Source organism: Pezoporus flaviventris, unplaced genomic scaffold (genome assembly GCF_033815535.1).
Source record: "Pezoporus flaviventris isolate CSIRO_AGI_PZ_B2104156 unplaced genomic scaffold, CSIRO_AGI_Pfla_v1 ptg000002l, whole genome shotgun sequence".
Taxonomy (NCBI): Eukaryota; Metazoa; Chordata; class Aves; order Psittaciformes; family Psittacidae; genus Pezoporus; species Pezoporus flaviventris.
The window spans coordinates 8,481,423-8,503,578 of NW_026892550.1; the positions used below are offsets into that span (position 1 = coordinate 8,481,423).

The 22,156-nt window shown below is 39.4% G+C and overlaps 1 protein-coding gene across 8 annotated transcripts in view; it reads right to left on the reverse strand.

The window, feature by feature from the left end:
* SORCS2 (sortilin related VPS10 domain containing receptor 2) overlaps window positions 1–22,156 on the reverse strand; it is a 546,630-nt gene that overhangs the window by 46,328 nt on the left and 478,146 nt on the right. For all 8 annotated transcript variants that reach the window (XM_061468482.1, XM_061468463.1, XM_061468473.1 and 5 more), the window contains exons 10-14: window positions 21,942–22,088; window positions 20,490–20,592; window positions 11,016–11,092; window positions 2,675–2,766; window positions 1,147–1,254 (exon numbers count right to left, since the gene is read on the reverse strand). In XM_061468482.1, coding sequence (XP_061324466.1) covers window positions 1,147–1,254; window positions 2,675–2,766; window positions 11,016–11,092; window positions 20,490–20,592; window positions 21,942–22,088 — 527 coding nt within the window. The remainder of the gene's footprint in view (window positions 1–1,146; window positions 1,255–2,674; window positions 2,767–11,015; window positions 11,093–20,489; window positions 20,593–21,941; window positions 22,089–22,156) is intronic.

A 22,156-nucleotide genomic window follows, 5' to 3' on the forward strand; every position in this document is an offset into this window, starting at 1 on the left:
ACCTGGTTATTTAAATACATCTTCACAAAATCACTGCTTTTAATGATATTTAATAATTAAAAAAAACAGCCCAGAGCATATATTCATCAAACCAGTATGAATTTTATCTGCCAGTAAGTACAGTTTAGGATAGCTTTTGCTTCTTCTACTTCCACTGAAATCAAGGGAAATCCTTCATTCAGAGGTTTAAGTTTCTCTGCATAGCATATATTATATCATAACAAACCTATACTTGAGAGGAGAGCATGGGTGGATAATACTTTTCTTCTCAGTATACGTATATATGTGTATAAAGGGAGGATAAATGGAACAGTAGAGAAAGAAAGAAAGAACGAGCTGACCAAATTCACCTCTGCGCAATATAAACTTGGTGTGTTCCTTTAAGTGCCTCAGCAGGATTTCTGTTTTGCTGAGGATCCTTTACACAGCTCCATGCTGGGTTATTTTTTTATTTTTATTTTCCTGAGGAAAACGCTACTGGTACACGTCAAAGGCAGCTCTATTTGTAACTCTTAGAAGACAAAGCATGTCATAAACACACTGAGCTCCAACATAAAGGACTGCTCCAACACAAAGGATCGCACAAGCTGTTCCAATAGGAGCACAGACAACCTGCACATCTCTGAATGCATCTTCCTTTCCTGCTGCAGGCAACATTTTTTGACTTCTTCCCTAACTGGACAGGTGTGTTGAGCACTCAGACACTTCTAAAATATTAGCATTTATCCAAAACCTGCAGCCCAGATCCAGATGTCCCTGGCCCTTTGGAAAAAAAAATAGATAATAAGAGGCTTGAGTTGCAGAATTTGGCTATTTATAACTCTGTTCACAGTGTTTGCCTCAGCCATTGCGCAGAATAAAAACATGTACTGTTACCAGTGTTTGCTTACTCAAAGTACTACTAGTTACTAGGACAACAATATAGTTGTGTACACCATGAAGACAACAGGTATTTAACATAGTTAAAGTCTGTCTGAGAATCTGTAGAGGAGAGAAAAAAAATGGACATCAGTGTAAGAGTTTGTGTGCCTGTAAGAAGCAAAAGTCTGTGACTCAAACACTACCTCAAACACCCGCAGCTTAGAATAGGCGCCAGTGCGTAAGCAGAGAGCACCCTGAGAAAAGGAGATGAAATCAGAAACTTACGTCATGACCAGTGTCTCATCTCCAGGTTCACTAAGCAATCCATCTACAAAGACTGATGTGCTAGTAAAGTTATGTGTACTCCAAGTCTGGCCTTCATCTATGCTGAACCTGTAAAAAAGCGGAAATGGTTTGCATTTACAACTATTACTATACATAACAGAACTCATTTATTCAAACAAAAAAATCCCCTCACTACTAAAGCCCAGGATTTATGATCACCAAAATACAATATGCCTAGGCAGTATATCATATTAATGTGATCTTTTCCAAGAAACATACCCAGGGGCTCACATCTTTATTAGAAGGTGTATAATAAATTTGCCACAATGGAAATTCTCAGGTGGATAAAACCTGAGGTCTGTCAACAATCTTGCTACCTTGTAGGTTCAAGATGTTAATTTACACTTCATTCTTTCTAGTAGTCTCTGAGCTAGAGACCTGTGAAGCAGAGGTCAGTGAAACATGAGAGGCAAAACAGCCCAGTTGCTAAAACATGTGTAACTGCAGGCACCAAGATGATGGCCGTTCACAGATGCTACCATCCACTTCAAAATTTGTAGAAGATGCTGATCAATCAGCAAAACATACTGCAAATTCTCTGTGTACCCAGAATTTATGAATCAAAGCCTCTTTTCTTCTGTATGTTTCCTCCAGGACTTTTGGATAGTTAATGATGGCTTTATTCTAGCTAACCAAGTACATAGCTTAAGCCCTAATAGTGAATAGACAATTACACAAAAATTAACCTAGTCAGAAGTGATGAAGATATCTTAGGGGTTTTATGCTAACGATGATAGTTTTGTATACCACTACATAAGTTTACCATGTTTTTCTTCACTATCATGCAGTTTAAAACTCTGTATTTTATAACAAATGCTTTGCAGCAAATCCTTCCTACCAAACAAGATAAGAAAGCTATTGGCTGCATTATCACTATACAGGAGCTATGCATACCACAGTTAATTTATGCACAAATATCTCAATGAATCGGGCTTCTTGCATACTGTTTTACTCAGTACATAAGCACACATAAATCCTTTCCCCACTGGCTCCCAAAGACAACATTATACTCTTCTTGACAAAGCAACTCAAGGCTATTCTTCAAGTCTTCACTAGTGTGACCACTGGATGGGACAGAGCTTTATTACAGTATGAATGAACTATCCTGACTGGATATCTAAGCAAAGATATCATAGGTTGAGCAGCATTGCCCTACATTGCTGGTGCAAACCAGCAGCAGGTAACAATCATGAACATGGCTTGTACTACAGCGTTCCAAGAGAGCCTTTTAAGCAAAAATACCTACACTGATGCAAGAAAAAATTATTATGATTAATGTACCTGCAGCACCACAAAGTAATCTTTAAGAAAATATCTACTTATATTTTGTTGACTTAATGAACATTAATTTAAGCCGACCCCACCTGTGTTTCATACACGATAACATTGAAATGCTCATCTGAAACTATGAACTTTGCCTGAGGTCTAGAATACACAATAGCTCTACTCTAATTGACTGTAGGATTACTTCAGTATTTTCAGAGGGATAGAGGTGTCTTTGATGGCCACAATAACTCCACCATGGTCCAGGTACAAGATGTGGTGCTCTTCTTCAAAGACCTACATGTCAAACAAAAAAAAAAGCCAGCTAAGCAAATGTACAGAACAGCAGGAATAAAATGCATGAACAAACCAGGATTAAAAGACTTATATATTTTATAATGTCCGCACTTCAAACTGAAAAGGACATAAAAGTCAGTTTAACTCTTATGTTTCTCCCAGCTGTAAAAAAGGTAAGCAGGTGAATCAGAAAATGTTCAGGTCCAAATCACAGTCAGATTAAACTGTCTAAAGTGATTTTAGCCCAAGCATATATTTCTCACAGTATGCATTCTGCATTCCTTCCTATTATATAGCACCAAGTGACCTATCAGTTTACTTTGGTATTTGCCATATTCTATGTATCTTGCAGAATAAAATGCTTTGCAGTCTAACTCTAAGAAAAATAGGCAAAGCACGGCTGTCCGTGACTTTCTCACATGTTCTCCAGACTTTATGGAACTTCAAATACTTGGTGCAAGAATATTTTTTGCATTTCCAGTGTCAGTGATTTGTTTAAATTAAAACTTTATGTGATTGCACACAGAGGCTGCTCTGAGTTCTGAACCTAAATACATGTAATATTAATTTAATAGTATGAAAGATTTGAATTTCCTGAATTATTTTCAGTCACTTCTGGAGGTTATCGGCAGTACTAAAAGATGTGAACAGGTAGATATCTTCCTTTTTTTTTTTTACATGTGAGATCAGTTTCAAGACAGGGCTTACTTATTAATATGTGAAAGTTCATTTAACAGCAGGTGATAAAGTGAGAGTTACTACATACACTTATCAGTTAATAGGTGAACACATAGACTCATACACGCTTTGACTAAGCAAAGGTGAAAACCACAAATGTTAGCTTTCTTTTGCCTTGTGAATGAAAAAATACTAACAGTACTAAATGCTTCTTTTTTTTAGCAATACTAAATGCTGCATTTAAAAGACTGAACTGGAGGGAGGGGGAAGTATCTTACATCACATTCACAAATACTTCAAAATAGTAAGCATTTAATTTGAGTTGAGAATTCAATCTTCCTCTCATCTAATATGAGTGTATTTTATGGGGATCCTGGGGCTTCAAGTGTCTGATCAGTTTTTCAATGTTGCCATTTTACAGGCAAAACCCTGATATGAAGCATTTACAGTCCTATCTACTTGTTCCACACAGCTGCATATTTCAGAAGAGAATTCAGTAAAGGACAGACATTAATTTTAGATGCACTTCAAAAGGATGAGATCAGCTGGAGTCAGATAAGCAAGTAGAGTTTTGATCCTCCTCTAAACTCTGTTTGAACTTTTGCTCAAATCAAAATGAAACAGACACGAAGTCTCCACATGCCTCACCATCATACGGAAGATAAAGGAAGCTGGTATTTGCATCGCTTCAGTCAAATTAGGTTTTCCCAGAAAAGCACCGTGGCACTTCCTCATGTACCATTTTAGAGCCCCAGCTTTAGCTCACTATAAAGCACAGCTGACACATTACAGGCATATTAATGCCATCTTTATATCATGCTCTTCTTGCAAACATTTCAAACATTTTATACCCAAAATGTATGAAATTCCTCATGAAAGCCACTTTTCATCTTCAGTACATTGAAAATAATTAACTATTTCATGCACAAAAGTAAATATATATCTCTACTTTCCAGAAACAAAACCACAACAAACAGTTTGCAAGGGATTCAGGCAGATGTGATCCCAGTGTCAGAGCTGAAGTTCAAACCCAGGAATATGAGATATGTGGTCTCACAGTCAGCCACAAATTCTGATAAATGTCTCTCCCCTAACTAAAGTCAGGTAATAAATTTATTATGATCCTTACTAATAGCCAGGCACTACAGAACTAGATTTTTATAACATATTTCTATGGGGTTATTTCTGTGATTTTTCAAGCATGGTATGTGCTTTATAACCATGATGTCAACTTCTTTTCTCTCCCTCTCTTCCCTCTCCACTCTCTGCTCTAAACGTTTTTTTCCTGTGTCTGTACTAAGAGCTTCAGCAGCTATTTCAGGCCAGAATATCTGTTGGGAGCAATTAGGAGAATTCCACTAAATCAATGAAAACACATTTAAATGATGCTAGAGAAATACACGCTACACAATTTTACTCTGAGATACAGAACCTTTAAAAGTAACCAAAAATTCCCAAAGTCACTTGCTCCTCTCACAAAGTGATATCCAATTCTAAATTCAAATCTGGAAGCAGTTTTTCTACACAGAATTAACCAATTGGACCTCCCCATAGTAAGAGTTTTTTAAGTTCTTTTTAAGTTCTGGTGTCCTCAACATAAAAAGGACATGGAACTGTTGAAACAAGTCCAGAGAAGGGCCACGAGGATGATCAGGGGACTGGAGCACCTCCCGTATGAAGACAGGCTGAGGAAGTTGGGGCTGTTCAGCCTGGAGAAGAGAAGGCTGCGTGGAGACCTCCTAGCAGCCTTCCAGTATCTGAAGGGGGGCTATAGGGATGCTGGAGAGGGACTCTTCATTATGGATTGTAGTGACAGGACAGGGGGTAATGGGTTAAAACTTAAACAGGGGAAGTTTAGGCTGGGTATAAGGAAGAAGTTCTTTACTCTGAGGGTGGTGAGGCACTGGAATGGGTTGCCCAGGGAGGTTGTGAATGCTCCATCCCTGGCAGTGTTCAAGACCGGGTTGGACGAGGCCTTGGGTGATATGATGTAGCGTAAGGTGTCCCTGCCCACGTCAGGGGGGTTGGAACTAGATGATCTTAAGGTCCTTTCCAACCCTAACGATTCTAGGATTCTATGATTCTAAGCGACTGGGACTATAGCCTTTCCAGGTGTGTGTAAAGATGTTGCGAACCATCTCTTAAGATATCTGCAGAAAGATAAGTATTCCTGCCTAAACAAATATTTTCCAAACTGCTCTGATACAAAATGATTTGACATAGAGAAATAATATTCCAACAAACAAAACACTGGACTAAAGCACCAGAGATCTAGATTCAGTTCCTAGACATACAACAGAGCTTCTGTGTAACCATATTAGCTTAATTGATCATTCTGCTGCTATACTAACTACTCTGGGGGCAGATCACATATGAAAGGGTTTTTCTTGATGATGTTCTCCTTTTATTCAACCCATCTCTTTTGAAAGCCAGACCTTTCTCTTTCCTAGGCTACTTCTTTGCGGTTCATTTGGCATTGCTAGGTTAAAGGCTGGACTTTATGATCTTAAAATGTCTTTTCCAACCTAGATGATTCTAAGCCCACATAGTTCATGATAATGTAAAGGTGAGATTCCCTTCTCCTATCCATACAGCAGCCAGATCACAGCTGCTGCATGGACATTTAAGTTACTTGTCAATCAGCTCCTAAATTGCTGCTATTTACAGTGCAATGTTGTACAAAACACAGGCAAAAATTTCAGTTTTCCTTAAAATGGCATGCAGTGGAGCAATGGTTCCAAGAGATACTAACAAGCGCCTCAGGCATCATGTAACAGAAGGGCAGAAGAACTGGAGCTAGCCCAAGTTGGATTACGGCTACTTATAATCATGATCCTTGTTTTCACTTTTTGTGTGAGCCAGCACAGGCAGTAACCACAAAACCATGGATGAGAAGCAAAGAGTAAACCTGTCTTTGTTACCTCACCAACTGGGGCAACCCCTGAAGCAGCACCCAGACAGAAGCACAGAAGCAGGGATGCAGGCACTGCGTTGCTTGGTCCATGCTAGAGGATCACTGTACCTACTGTTTTCACTTGACTTTCAGGAATTCATGCAGGTGTAATTTACCACTGTGCTTTGATCTTTCCCACAGCTACACAGGAATCTCAAGCATGTTTGGTAGGGTGCCTCTCAGTCTATCACAAGCCTATGTTATCTAAACACAGATGTTCTACTTGCCCAACACACAAGGCCAAACTACAATTAGTATGATATATATGTTTTTTGACACCCCAGCTGCAAGTCACTTAAGCACATTTACGATCCTCCTTGCCGATCTTCCATTATTTTCCCACACTTTTCCATTTATCACCATTATTTACTTAATTTCACAAAACTCTCATTTTGGCATTCTTTTATTTCTAGACCGCAAACACTATCTGTATATCCTACCCTAGTTAAGTCTTCCTGAACTCTCATATGACCTTACCATATGAAATTATGGAAGGAAAATGATCAGTAGATCATTGTTAAATTGAGAATATATTACAAATTCAGGAACTCAGGGACTAGTCCCAGTAATGAATCACAATCTTAGTCAACAATGTGATGCTAGTGCACGGAGGAGAAATCTGAAATGCGGTGCCTATAACGGGCTTGAGCATCTCCTGTATGAAGACAGGCTGAGGAAGTTGGGGCTGTTCAGCCTGGAGAAGAGAAGGCTGCGTGGAGACCTCATAGCAGCCTTCCAGTATCTGAAGGGGGGCTATAGGGATGCTGGAGAGGGACTCTTCACTAGGGACTGTAGTGATAGGGCAAGGGGTAACGGGTTAAAACTTAAACAGGGGAAGTTTAGATTGGATATAAGGAAGAAGTTCTTTACTGTGAGGGTGGTGAGGCACTGGAGTGGGCTGCCCAGGGAATTTGTAAATGCTCCATCCCTGGCGATGTTCAAGGCCAGGTTGGACAAGGCCTTGGGTGGCATGGTTTAGTGTGAGGTGTCCCTGCCCATGGCAGGGGGGGGTGGAACTAGATGATCTTAAGGTCCTTTCCAACCCTAACGATTCTATGATTCTAGGATTCTATGATCAAGGGCAGTCATTTCATTATGGTTAGCACTGATAAAATTTGTAATTCTGCTTCCAGTTTTACCATGCTTCAGGAGAGGGACGTCATATTAGGCAGTCCAGTCAATGAGCAACAAAAAGGAAAAGCACTTTTAGAAATGTTAAACATTAGGAAAAATCAGGAGATTTGAGCTTGTTCCTTTTCCAAGAGGTTTTCGAAAACCCCTATACTCTGTGTAGACATGATAATCACCTTTCAACATCTGAAAAGTTATTCAAAGGTGACAGAAACCACTCTGCTCTAAAGACAAGAAGAAATCAACTTATCTTTCAGAACTGGTGAAGCTGCAAGAACAACAGCAAAGAGCACAGGCATCTTATGTTAAATATTCTGAAAAAACGTATGCAGAATGGTGAAACACCATATAGCCAGACTGCAGAATCTGCTACAGTGAAGGATTAATAGGTCTGGCAAACCTCTGTTAGAGATGTTCCTAGTATGTTTTATGTTTTCTCAGAGGACATGGTTGAATCATAAGATCTTTATCCTTCCTCCCAGTCCTCTATTCCTATGAACCAGTGCTGCTCTTATTTCAGGTAAGCTTTTAACTAATTCACTGAACTGCCTTTTCTTGAAAGTCTTTTGTCTTGAAAGACTTAATTTTCTGCATTGCTCTGTCACTCTATGCAAGAACAGACTACCCTTTTCCAGTCTGTAGACAGCTCTGCAACATCATGTGTGGCATGTGAGAAAGGTGACAGGCACTCACTAATGACAACTGCACTTTCCAAGTCAGTGACTTAAACAAACCCAAAGACTTGTGCCAAAACATGAGCTTTTCTCTGCTTTTGCCAGCTCATGAGACCTGTAATTTACTGTCTAAATAATTCCTATATCATCAACCTTGTCTTTTGTTACATGAACTCCAACAGAGAAAAGAAATGCACTGCTATCCTCTGGAAGAACTGTTTGATCATGAACAGCAAGTCTATAAAATACATATAATAATCTACATTTTCATTCTGATCACAAATATTAAGATTGGTTAAAAGGCTTCATAGCAGTTTTAATTAAAATAAAGCTAGCAATGGTGTTTTTCATTTTACTGTCATAATGAGGGATCAGCTTATTGTTTTACAGCATGAATAGTCATCTTAAGGTCAAGTTTCATCACCTATCATTTGCCTGAGCTTCTCACAAATAAAAAGCAGCAAGAGTACGAATCTGATCCCTTTCACTCTATTATCCTTATTTTTCACCCCAGAAAACCTACAGAACTTTGGCAAACAGTGACAATAAATTACTAGAGAGGCCTTTGTGAAGTATTAGACAACACAGTACCCACTGTAAATCCTGGAAGGCTTTTTCATTTAAACACCTATGTATCATATGCTAGATTTGAAGAAGGAATTTGGCATAAAATTTTATCTTTTAAGCCGCAAAGGACATTCTCATGACAAAAATAATGTATTTCTTTCAGAAAGTCTTTCTGTGCAGCCTACATTAGCAATATAAGAAACTGTCTGCATTTTCCTCTTTTAACCGCAAACTCCTCAAGCTCAGTAACTCTAGTAGGAACATTTTCACACTTACTTGTCCTCAGAAAGTAACACACCTTAATCTTATTTCAGCTGAACAGTAAACCACTACTTTAACTGAAATGAAATGACCTTTTAACACACTTTGAGGGTGTTTTGTTTTTTTTCTTTCTCCTGGATATGCACTGTAAGTAGACTCCAGATCATATTGTGCATTATTACTATATACACAAAGAAAGAAAATATCCCCATGATTAAGCACTGCTGAGTGTACTGGATTTGCATGGATTGGCGCTGCAGGGATGGCTTCTGCGAGAAGCTGCTAGAAGCTTCCCCTATGTCCAATAAAGCCAATGCAGCTGGCTCCAAGATGGACTCACCACTGGCCAAAGCCAGGCCCCTCAGTCACAGTGGTGGCATCTCTGGGATAATGTATTTAAGAAGGGGAAAAGTCACTGCACAGGAGCAGTTGCAGCCACAGAGAGGAGTGAGAATGTGTGGGAAACAGCCTTGCAGACACCAAGGTCAGTGCAGAAGCAGGGGAGCAGATGCTCCAGGTACCAGAGCAGAGATTCTCTGCAGCCCGTGATGCAGCCTACGGTGAGGCAGGCTGCGCCCCTGCAGCTCATGGAGGTCCATGGTGGAGCAGGTCTCCACTTGCAGCCCATGGAGGACCCCACACCACAGCAGGGAGATGCCCAAAGGAGGCTGTGACCTCGTGGGAAGCCCGTGCTGGAGCAGGCTCCTGGCAGAACCTGTGCCCACATGGAGAGAGCAGCCTGAACTGGAGCAGGTTTACTGCAGGACTGGTGACCCCGTGGGGGACCCACACTGGAGCTGTCTGCTCCTGAAGGACTGCACCCCATGGAAGGGACCCATTGGAGCAGTTCATGAAGAACTGCAGCCTGTGGGAAGGGTTCATGCTGGAGAGGTTCATGAAGGACTGTCTGCTGTGGGAGGGCCCGCACGGTGGAGCAGGGGAAGAGTGTGAGGAATCCTTCCCTGAGGAGGAAGGAGCAGCAGAGACATCGTGGGATGAACTGCCCACAACCCACGCTGGGGGGAGGAGGTAGAGAAAATCAGGAGTGAATTTGCACCCGAGAAGAAGGGAGGGGTGGGAGGAAGGTATTTTAAGATTTTATTGTATTTCCCAGTATCCTACTCTGATTTGACTGGTAATAAATTAATTCCCCCAAGTTGAGTCTATTTTGCCCATAACAGTAACTGGTGAATGATTTCTCCCTCTCCTCCTTAACCCATGAGCCTTTCACTGTATTTCCTCCCCACTGTCCAATTGAGGAGTGATAGAGCGGCTTTGCTGGGCACCCAGCTTCCAGCCAGGGTTGATCCACCACACTGAGATAGAGCAATTGAGTCAAAAGTACATAATAAAGGTGCAAGGCTTAAATTGACACTAGACATTGGAAGCAAAGGACATCCAGAATTCAAACGGCATTACAGTCATGTAGTATGACTTCTATTTTTCATACTTTGGCAGTTGTAGTTCCAGAATTGTTTAAATCATACTAAAAGATATTCAAAGGCTTTTGGGTTGGTTTTTTTAATTTTTTTTTTTTATTTATTTTTTTAAATCTTTTTTCATTTTCTGAGTTTCATTGAAGAGCAAAGTTTAAGCTTAAACACCAGTTTACATACTTTATACCTAAACCGTGCCTTTTAGCTTGGAATATTTTTACTGCAAGACTTAGCCCAAGTCCACTTCATTATTAGCATAAGATTACTTACGTTATTAAAAACCTAAGCAGACTTTATTTATTTTTTTTAGGTAAAAGATCTTTAAAGAGACCAAAATATTTGAATTTCAGCAGAACCTGCAGCCCAACCAATTTGAGTCTTTGCAAATCATCTTCTTAATCTCTCCCAGGTTCCAAGCAAAATGGGGATAATAATAGTCACCTTCCTCAAAAGAATGAGTATATACGCATTAAGTAAGCATTACAAAATTCATCACATTTGGTACATTACAATTACTTCCAGGTGTCTTTGATGGTTTCTGTTTCCTACCTGACGCCACGTGTTCCCGCAGTCAGACGTTATGTACATTTCTTCTTTATACTCAACCAGCTGGGAGCCCAGGTTACCTGTCACAAAACAGGAGGAAAGAAGAGTTGTATCCACAAGAGCAAGAGAGACTGGAGCGAGAAGATTCCAGGTCAGAGCAAGAACTAAACTCAGATGATCAGCAGGCTTACATAATTTCTGGTAGCACTAGATACAGCCTTTTAAAAATATAGGTACATTTTTAACTTATTTTACAGGCTTAATTCTAATGCTGAAACACAAAGGCCAAAGCGAGACTTTAGCTGTGCTGCTGCACACTGAAAAATTATGTTGAAGGAACATGTATTTAAGATGCATGTCTGAAACATCCACAAATGCAGAAGCCATGCCTGAACCTTAATCGCATTCTGTAAAATTATTAAACTTGAACTTCAATTGTTAAAATAAAGAATATTTTATCTGCAAGTGGTAGCAAAGGGGTAGCAAAATCTACAATCTGGAGAAATAACACTGAAAAGAGGGCCTGGGGAGGGGTTAAATAAGTATGTAAATGTAAAAGAATATAAAGGAGAATTACTTGATTTACCTAAATATTAACAGGAAGCTAGTGAATATTTTGATAAAAAGCACTGAGGAGCAGCAGATTGCTGCAAAGCAAACAGAAGTGTTAAAACAAACCTGTGGAAGCTGATTTTAGTAGGTGCAACCCCAAACTGAGATCCACCTGAGACCTCCATCTTTTAACAAGTGGTATTTCAAACAGCAAACTATTAAACCACCAGGTAGTGTACAGTGTTCTAGGGGAGAAGCAATCATAGCACAATATTCCTTGTAAATGATACCCTCCAGGGGATTTTGACTTAAATATATGGTTTGCATGTTTATACAGTAGAAATAAGATAAAAGATCAGATCCTCTTAAGCAGAAGCGACAAGGAAAGAAAACCACTTGAGATTAGGATAGCAATATGAAATTTCACTGCTGTGTTACATAAATAGCTGGTTTCAACCACCAAAACAGATCTGCTTGTTCAGGGTGTACTCACTAGTGCTGAAAGGTTCATGAGGAAAATGACAGTGACACGGCCCAAAATACATGCTCTATTTGGACCATCCAGATTGCATGTGCTCTACTGTTTAATGGTATAACTCTACATTTTTTAACCCTAAATATAGCCTAGACAGGATTAGGATATTTATTTTGAATGATGCAACTAACAGGAGTCAGTTTGTTTCTTTCAGCTATACCTAACATTTCAGAAGATGCCACTGCCCCTTACTGGGTCTTCAACTTTCAGAACACTTCATGCTCCCTCATTTATCAAATAATTTAGCTATTATTTTGCTATTCTTACTTCCCTCTCTACAACCTTTACTGGTATAGGTTTCTCCAGTTACTCATAGAACTTTTTCTTTGGGCTAAGAACAGGAATACATATTTGCTTGTTAGAATATGAAGTATTGCTCTCAGTCAACACCCTTCTTTATACAGATACCTTTCAGGAAGGCATAGTTAGTTCTGCTCCTGGATAAATGCTGTTTATTCTACCTCTTTTCACCGCTTACTGAAATCTACTTGCATGAAAAGGCCTTTATTCTGAGAATTGTTATGGATTTGTACTTTTAAAAGTGCAGTGGTAAATTGCCATAGCTAATGGAGGACTGGTCTCAAAACTAAACAGCATCAACTTGTACTTCATTAGAAAGCCTATTATATCCAGTTGATATGGTAATGACTAAAAGATATTAGCAACAGGCTTATAATTGCAGCTCTGTAACAAGGCAGACATGACTTCTAGTTTTGGTTTTACCTTTATTGCCTTTTCTTGGCAAGTCAGCAAAAGGAGTTGGTGGACTCAGTTATAACTACAGAGAAATGCCATTCTTTCCAAAAAAACAGAACTGAAAAACTTGGCACAAAGGCTGGTGTACTGCCTTGGGGAAAAGTACCTGGCTTTTGAAAGTAGTCCATCCCCAAGTGAAGGATGAAAACCCAGAAGGGGTGCATGGAGGATCTTCTGCTTGCTGACAGTGTTCCATGCCTTAATATAGGCTATAATTTCCATTACCAGATTCTGAAGGAGACCCTATTATATTACATAGTTTTACAAACTTTATGAAAACGGCTTCAAGCACATAAGAAACCCCTTTCTGTGTGAGAGAATAAAACCTTTCAAGTTGCAGTTTGCTATGAGGGTACTACAGACAACATCTTGCTGAAAAAAGAGCATCGGTGGATTGAAAATAAAAAAGCAGGTGAGGCAGCGAGAAGGAAATCTGTACCACCAAAGGAGACAGGTAGGTTCCTGCAAAGGACAGAGGCTAGTTGCAGTGGGAAGCAACCACACAGCCAAATCTCAAGAGGTAACAGGCAGACTGAGATTTCCATAGGAACACATAGGGCTGTATGACTAAGTTTGTTAAGCCAAGGATATTTGTAAAATCAGTTACACTGAAAAAGTAGAACCAGAATAAAAATAAGCCTTCAAAGAACTTAACAGACTCATCACAGTTTTATTTGCAAACCTTCCTATTCAACATGTGTCACACAAGAGTTATGAGGTTTTTTCTGTTTAAAGAGTTATATTGTTTATACTTTATATTTTATTTTCTAATAAAAATAACTTCAAAGATTTGGGACATTCTGTTCTTTTTGAGATTTAAAACAAAGCATGTAACTTTAGCCTCTAGCTACCTTGCAGTGTGTCATGTTACTGGATTAAGCCAACTAGCTAAACAGAGCACATGTAATAGCACACCATAAACCCCTTTACAACAGCTCCAATTCACATCAAATGAAATGCAAACAATCCTGACATTATTAACATTGCAAACAACTGCAAAGTCACAGAAGCACTCAGAGCTGAGACAGCCTGAAAGTTTCTGTGCCCTAACTGAGAATTATGAACCATACTTGTGGTCAGTGTGGCAGCCAACACATGCATAACTGACACCATTATCAACTGATACAGAAAGTGAGAAACAGCTAAATTATGCTCAATCCCAAACCTAGAAGCCAACATTTACGGTGTGCAAGTACCATTCCCAGCATGTGCTGAAGTGCTCGAACTGTACTGCACACCCACAAACATCAGTGTGCTCTTTGCCTGGTGAATCACACCAAAATCTGTGCTTCTTATTACAGCTGTAAAGATCTGCTATAACTCCTCAGGTGTGCCACTACAACATGGAAACTTTTCTATCACTTTAGTGGGTCTGTGTTAGATCTCAGAATCCATCTGCTGTAAGAAGTAAAGGCAACCTAATACACTGAAAGCAATCCAAATTCAGCCTGAAAATGTTACTGCATCTGGAATGGGTAATCAACTGCAGGCTTGTGCTGGTTTTGGCTGGGGTAAAGATAATTTTCTTCATAGTAGCTAATAGGGACTAAGTTTGGGGTTTGTGCTGGAAAGAGTGTGGATAACTCAGGGATGTTTTCATTACTGCTGAGCAGTGCTTACACAGAGCCAAGGCCTTTTCTGTTCTTCACACACCTCCCCAGAGAGCAGGCTGGGGGTGCACAAGAAGCTGGGAGGGGAGACAGCTAGGACAGCTGAGCCCAACTGACCAAAGGGATATCCCATACCATATGGTGTCATGCTCAGCTTATAAAGCTGGGGAGGAAATTGACAGGCGGGGGGGGGCACTGCTGGGAGACTGAATGGGCGGTGGTTGCTTGGTGTTGAGCAATTGTTTTCATTTGCATCACTTGTCATTCCTAGGTTTTATTTGTCTCTGTTATTTTCCTTTTAATTACATTTGTTATTATTATTGCTTTATTTCAATTATTAAACTGTTCTTATTTCAACCCACAGTTTTCTCACTTTTACCCTTCCCCACACCCCACTGCAGGGGGAAGTGAGTGATGCTGTGTGATGCTTAGTTGACGGCTGGGGTTAAACCATGACAAGGCTGCATTAGCCAAAACTATAAATGGTATCATTTTCACATCACTTTTGATCTAAATGGCCTGAAACTCCTCCAACACATGACGCAGTCTCTTGCTATCTAGTTTCAAGAAGTTTTGTTTGTAATACAGAAGCTTCTCAGGTTTGCCTTATGTTATTTTATAATCTTTTGTAGCTAAATGAGAGGAACAGGAGAGAAGACCCTTCAATTGCTGCGTGTGCTTCAGCTTTGCTTTGTCATCCAATTTTAACTATTTTGTTGTTAAAGGCATTGTTAGAGGTTCATACCTTGTACGGTATAAAAGGATGGCATTATTTGCAAACACCACATGTATATGAAATAAGGGAAGGCCACAGACTGTCTGCAGTTGAGGTCTGGTGGCATGACCCCATCGTGTTCGCAATACATAGCACTCAGCCCCAGCTCTCCTCAGGTAGTGCTGCCATGGCCATAAGATGTATTTTTGTGAGGCTCCTCCCAAATCCCCAGTTCAAATTATCTGATATGAGAGTTATGTTATAGGTCATGAAAATGGCGTTTTCATGTCATGAAACTGAGGATGCATGCAGCATGCCCCTGGTCATGACGGATGTGTCTGAGGGTAGAAGGCCAAGGTATGATACTTTAGTTGAGCTGCATAGGGTAGAAGAAGTAAACCTGGTGCTGCCTACAGTCTCACATGTGCCTTCTCCCAAAGCATGACCTGGAGAATCATGAATTATTCTTAAACACTTCCCCTAAAGGCTTTTGTCATAAACAAAGCCAGGACACTCTGCTAGATGGATTCCTGGCCTGAGCCAATCTGACTCTGCATGTTACATTCTGACACCTTCTTTCTTCAATTTAAGAAACAAAAGGAAACATTTTGGCCTGCACTTTGGACTTCTTGATTAAGCACAGTCATTTTTCATTTCTGTTGCTTACATTCTTATAAACCTTTTCCAACCATGCTCTAGGATATATAAAATGCTCTTTTGCTTTTTTTACTTGTCCTGAATAAAGGCTAATTTCAAAGTAACTGGGTAAAATCCCACGTTCCATCCCTGCAAATGTAGCAGTCCCAAAAACTGGAATACTGGGGTACTAATTATTGTTCAACATATTTCTTCCAAGTTACCTGCAACTTTGCACATGCCATCTTAGCAGTTGGTAGCACAGGGATGGGAAAGAAAGCAATGTATTTGGTAACAACTGGTGGCCAGCCAAGCCCTCTTGAAAGGTGGTGCAGCTGTGAAAAACACATACAGATCTCAAGAGCAATTAAAAGATTGTCTTTGCTCAGGCATTTTGGGTGCACACAAATATGGGAGATTAATTTACAATTGATTATTAATTTACATGTTTTAAGCACTACTTATCATTGCATTTACCCATGTTTTTATACATGATTTTAGATATGCTTACTGTGAGAAGAAACAATCCCCGTATGCAACACTTCGATGATCGATAGTCCTTCTAATACGGAAAATCTTTTCCAGCCACTTAAATTTAGCATACAAGCAGAAATCTACTCCAAAGACAGAGATCTGCCTTGGCTAGATTACTCTTAATTAATGCAGTCATAACACCCCTTCAGTCAATGCACAATAAGCTAAAATTTCATGATCTGTAAACTTGTAGTCACAGTGTAGAACAAACATACAACCAATTTGCGTTTAAATGTCCCAGGATAGACATTTTTTGCCTGGCAAGCTGAAGATGTGATTCACACCATCAGAATGGGGGAACATGCTGACATGAGAAAAACCTAAGGGAACTGCAGGATCTTCACTCCAGAATGCACTAGGAAATCATCTCCCTGATCCCTCACCCTTTTAACAGTGGCATCCTGGAATGTTACTTTTGTGAAAAATCATAGAAATTTATCACAATGTATTTCAGCCTGATATAACAAAAAAGAAACTGAACTTTCCCAGCACTCCCTCAATTTGTGTGAGTGTGCAGAATTTACTGCTTGCTTGATTTGCCATCTGGATTGGAAGCTAAGCAGACAATTATTGTAAACTAGCACCTGAAAAATCTACACTTCTCTAAGTATTTTGCATAGAAAGTCCTTCACAAGTTTATAGTAAAAATTTGCACATCAATTGACACACATTTCATAGCTGACGCTGTGAGAAATAGAAGCTGTTGCCAAGATTAAAATGTACAAAAATCAAATATAAATGCAAAATCCTATTACATTTCTTAAAGGGAGCAAAACAGTTATTTAAAAGAGCACTTTAATATGCAGCTATAAAATTTAATATTCTGTCTGCACAATTTATATATACATAAGCTAAAAATATGCATTCCTTGGAACTATTTATGCAACTTTAATAGAGTGGAAATTTTATTTGTAAACATGAGTTTTAAAAGATGCAATGTTAAAATTCTATTATTGCATTTTTCTCATATCCTCTAGGCATTCATGCTGTGACCCATTTAACTATTTTTTAAATTAAAACAATACTCAGTAGTCTCTGTGATTCGATTTTCAAGCACAGCATCAAAACTGTCCTCAAGTCACAGGCCAGGTTTTCCATTACCACGAGCAGCTGTGTTGCGTAAGCTTCCTATAAAGTGGCTAAACTCCATGTCCAAGAGTTGTTTGTTTGCTTGGGTGGGAGGGGTTTCTGCTTTTTGACTGATAGCCACAGTGCTTTCATTGAGAGGATGAACTTCATGGCTCTTATGTTTAGAAACTGATTTCTAGTTTCTAGTTCTTTTCCACTTGTTTACATCACTTATTTCTATCTCATGGTTACACTTTCAAGTTAAAAAAAAAATCACATTCTGTATTGTCCTTTACTATTCTCAGTTAATGGGGTTCCTCTTATAAATATTTGTTATTTCCATTAACTTCCAAGTAGTCCTTCTTAGCACCTACTCACTGGTCCTGAAAATTGATGATCAGAATTGTACATGTTCCTATTAATACGATTGCTGTACAGTATTTTGCCAGAGTTTATTTCCCTCTCTCTGTTGGCAAATATGTAGTTCACCCTCAGAATGCATATTTCTGTTTTTCATAGCACAAGGCTCTGATGGCTCCTAGACATAGTGTGATCAAACGACATTCACCAATCTTTGTCATCTTGTCATTTCAAGATGTGCTCTCCCTAAATATAACAGTAAAATTCCAGCAGTGTGTGATGTGGCCCAAATAATCTGATTTCTTTTTGGGTAAAGAACCTAGTATGTCTGTTGATTTGCATAGCATTATCAGTTTCAAGGAGCAGGCCAGAAGAAATTGAAGCTCACTGTATGTAAAGTATACCTGATAAGATGTGTAAGTTTACAAGGATATCAGGTTTGCCAGATAAGACTGAACATATACACTGAATCCAGATCACCCGAGCATCCAAATAATGTAAACTAAGTCAAAATCAGAGTTGATTCAGGTCATCTGCTGGCAAGGAGATGCAACTGCTCTTCAATATGTTCAAGAGTCCAAAGTAAGTCCCTTGGCTGTGTTTGCAACCATATGACCTTCTACCAGAGAAAGGACGTACTGAACTAATCTCGGGCAAGCTTTTCCCACTTTAATGCCAACCCTACCAGATTTTTAGCAACCTAGGAGTGAGGGTGCCTTTCTTTCACATCCATTACATTATAGGATGCTCCACAATCAAGTCAGATTTAAAATACAGTTCAGTTTTTAGTGATATCTAGATTTCATCAGAAAGACTCCCTCATGTTCATGTTGAGGAAACCAGTCAACAAGTTTATGCACTTGGCATGGTATGAATATGTCACAGTGATAAAATCTAACCCCATTATAGGCAGGAATTGAGGGAAAAATACTCTTCTCCAACCTGCCATTCCTAATATAGTCTCACAGAACAGTATGCTTAAAAAACCTCCACAAAACTCCACACCAAAGGAAAATAACCCAACATCTCAATGAATATCAATTCACCACTGATAGCAGATTATAATGCAAAGAGAGAGAAAAATGAAATAGAAGTAATGGACTAATTAATTAAACCTCACTGCTTAATTTGCTACTAGAAGACATTCTGATACAATATGATTAGGCCAAAATTAAGAACCTACATTAGGAGTAAATTTATGTAATAAGAACAATCCCAAGATTGGAGTAATTTTTTTAATACTGAAATTCATAAATTAAATACCTAATAGAAATGTATCTACAAGGGCATTGCATAAATTCTTAGTCTTGTTCATGTCAATAAAAACATAGCAGCTTTTCACTAGGGAGGTCTGCCTCCAGTAAAATACTTTAAGCTACACATAAACTAGGGGGAAGCCTGAAATCTTCAGTCATATTGAAGTAATGGCAGCTGTCATTCTCTTTAAACATCAAATATACCCACCTTTACATTCTCAGGAAATTTTCAATTTAGTAAGCCATTTATAAGAGACTAGTGTAAGGTAAGGCAGAAACCATTATTGATTAAAAACAGATATATTTTTATGGAAACAGAAGCAGTACATGGTGTGTACTTCACCTAAACATAATCCATCACATAAGAATAAAATACTGCAATTTTAAAAAGGCTCTTAGAACAGTTAAGATTTCAATAATTTTGAAACGAAACAGAAAATTAAATGAATAGCTGAATCACAAGGGTACACAGTAAAAAAGAGTTATGTGAATATTTTTCTTGATGAGTAGTCAACACTGCAGTGGAATTTCTTTTATTAAATGCCACTTCACAGTACCATGGCTTCATCCATATGTATGTTATAATGGAGACGCCACAACCAGCATTGCTCCTAACAGAGACACGTTTGCCTCTTTTATGTCATCTCTCTTTCGCCAGAAAGGAATTAATAAAAATTATAAGACAAATTATCTGTATCTAGGCTTAAATTAAAAAGGCCTGACCACCATTAAATCAGTTTATTGGATTTGCTGGGCTATTCATGCTGCTGGAGGCCCTGCTTCCAGAGGAAAAAAAAACCCTGCAATGCACACAAAGTCCTTCCGCCACCATTACTACTACTTACCACCACTAGTGGGGAAGGAGATACTACACAGCAGAGAAGCATAATGTATCCAGATGACTGTTACAGATTTGTCATAGAAGACATAGTTCTCAGACTTCAATCAACTTTTATTATATTGTTTGATTAAGAGATAGAGTCATAGAATGGCTTGGCTCGGAAGGGACCTTGAGATCACGTTTTGCCAATCCCTCTGCAACAGGCAGGGACACCTCTGACTAGACTAGGTTGGTCAAAGCCCCATCCAACCTGGCAATGAACACTTCCAGGCATGAAGCCTTCACAGCTTCCTTGGACAACCTGTTCCAGTGCCTCACCATCCTCATAGTAAAGAACGTCTTCCTTATATCCAAACTACATCTCCCAGTTAAGTATGAACCCATTGCCCCTTGTCCTGTCACTGCAGTCCCTAATGAAGAGTCCCTCTCTGGCATCCTTGGAGGCCCCCTTCAGATACTGGAAGATCCCATGAAGATTCCATACAGGATTATTCTGCAGGGAAAGCCTTATTTCAGCAATGTTTATAGCAAGGTACTGTTATAAGCCAAAAGACTAGATCTACAAAGAACCACTGCTACATCTCAGATCGTTAAAAATAATGTCTTGCATTTACCTGCCCCCATTATGAGCCCTGGTGCAGTGTCCTTCGTGTGCACTGTTCCTGATACATAGGGATTATCTGCCCAGCGGAGATGGAGGTGAAGGTAGCAGTCAGGCTTTTGGGGGAAGAAGAAAACAGGTGTTAAAAATGATGTGTAACAATTATGCTCCTACAGTAATGAAAGCCCATTCAGAGAGCAGTTTCAGCAAACTTGTCTTCATAGAGAAAGAGAATAGCTGTTTCCCATCCCAGTCTGAAATATCAGCCTTAGCTTTCTCATGAGAATCTCTGGTGATGTCTGCGTAGTGTGCCACTGTCTCAACAAAAAGATTTCCAAACTCAAATAAGTCAGGATGAAATTATTGTATAAAAACCCCTTCTGACAGAATAATTGCTTAAAAATGTTAACCAACAGCAACAAGCATTGCGTGTTTGTTGGTTCCAGGCAATTGGTAAATGATGATTAAAACCAACTGTTTGTACTGAAATTTTCTTTTTTTCCTAGAAAAAAAGTGGTATGAAAAATAGCATGAAGACTTCTGGACACACCCCATCATCTCTCCCTGTTAAGCAAATTACTGCTTCTTGCTCTTCATGCAGTGGCACTCAAAGGTCATATTGCTCGCAGCAATCTGACCAGGAGTGGGCTGCCAGCACTGCCTGCAAGCTGCTGCCACTGCGATTTTTCCATTCATCTCAGAGCATTCTGGATCAGGCCCTGCAGGCTTGAACCATGTAGCACAGTCCTGAACTCTTCAAAAGGCAGCCAGCAGCTCCAACCATCCACTTCTGCTATGTGCAGGGGGATCAAAGCAGAGCTCTGGCAGTGGCAGGACTAAAAGCATTTATTTCACCCAGCAATGCAGAGCTTGGGAGTCTCCAGGAAGAGAGAATTGGTGAGAAAAAGACAAGGTTTTCACTATAGTCTCACAAATAACAAAATGTTATAGGTAGCTGCACAACTGAAATAAAATCATCTTACAAAAAGACTTTTTCATGCAGTTAACTGTGTTGTTATTTCCAAGCAACTGTCACAAGTTCCCTTTTAGCTGGAGCCAAGGGGTTACCTTAGTTTAAGATGAAACAAAAATATGAAAGAAAGATGAAAAGAGAAAAGGTGTTGGTAAGCTTCTTATATCCAGATGATCTGCCCCTTATTCTCAAGGCACAAATGACTGTTGTCATGATTATTCTGAACTGGGTTGTGTGGTTGAGGCACAAGAAAAAATGTCCTCTTTGTGTCAAAGTGATCTAAAATACAAAATGCAGTGCAACAGAGTCCTGACTACTCACTCTACAAGATGGCTGGGCTAATCACTTGTGAAACCACAGCTTATGCAATGCAAGTAGATTTGCCTGGTATTTTGTAAACAGCACAAAGCTCTCAGACTGTTGGAAGTACTGCACGTATACAAATAATCCTTGTGCACTTTAAAGAAAGGACGGGTAAAAAGAGCCACTTACAGGTTTGCAGTTTGTCGGCTTGCCATTCATATCGATGTCTGGAGGGTTTAGAAAATCCCAGTCACGGCCTTTGTTGTAGGTTATCAGAGTTGTAACTTTCCCATCAATTTTCTGGTTGGCCAAAAAGACTCCTTTTACACCTCTGACCTGAAGCACACGAGAGAGAGAGAGAGAGCGCGAGCTAATGACCGGCACATACACATTTTTTTTTACAA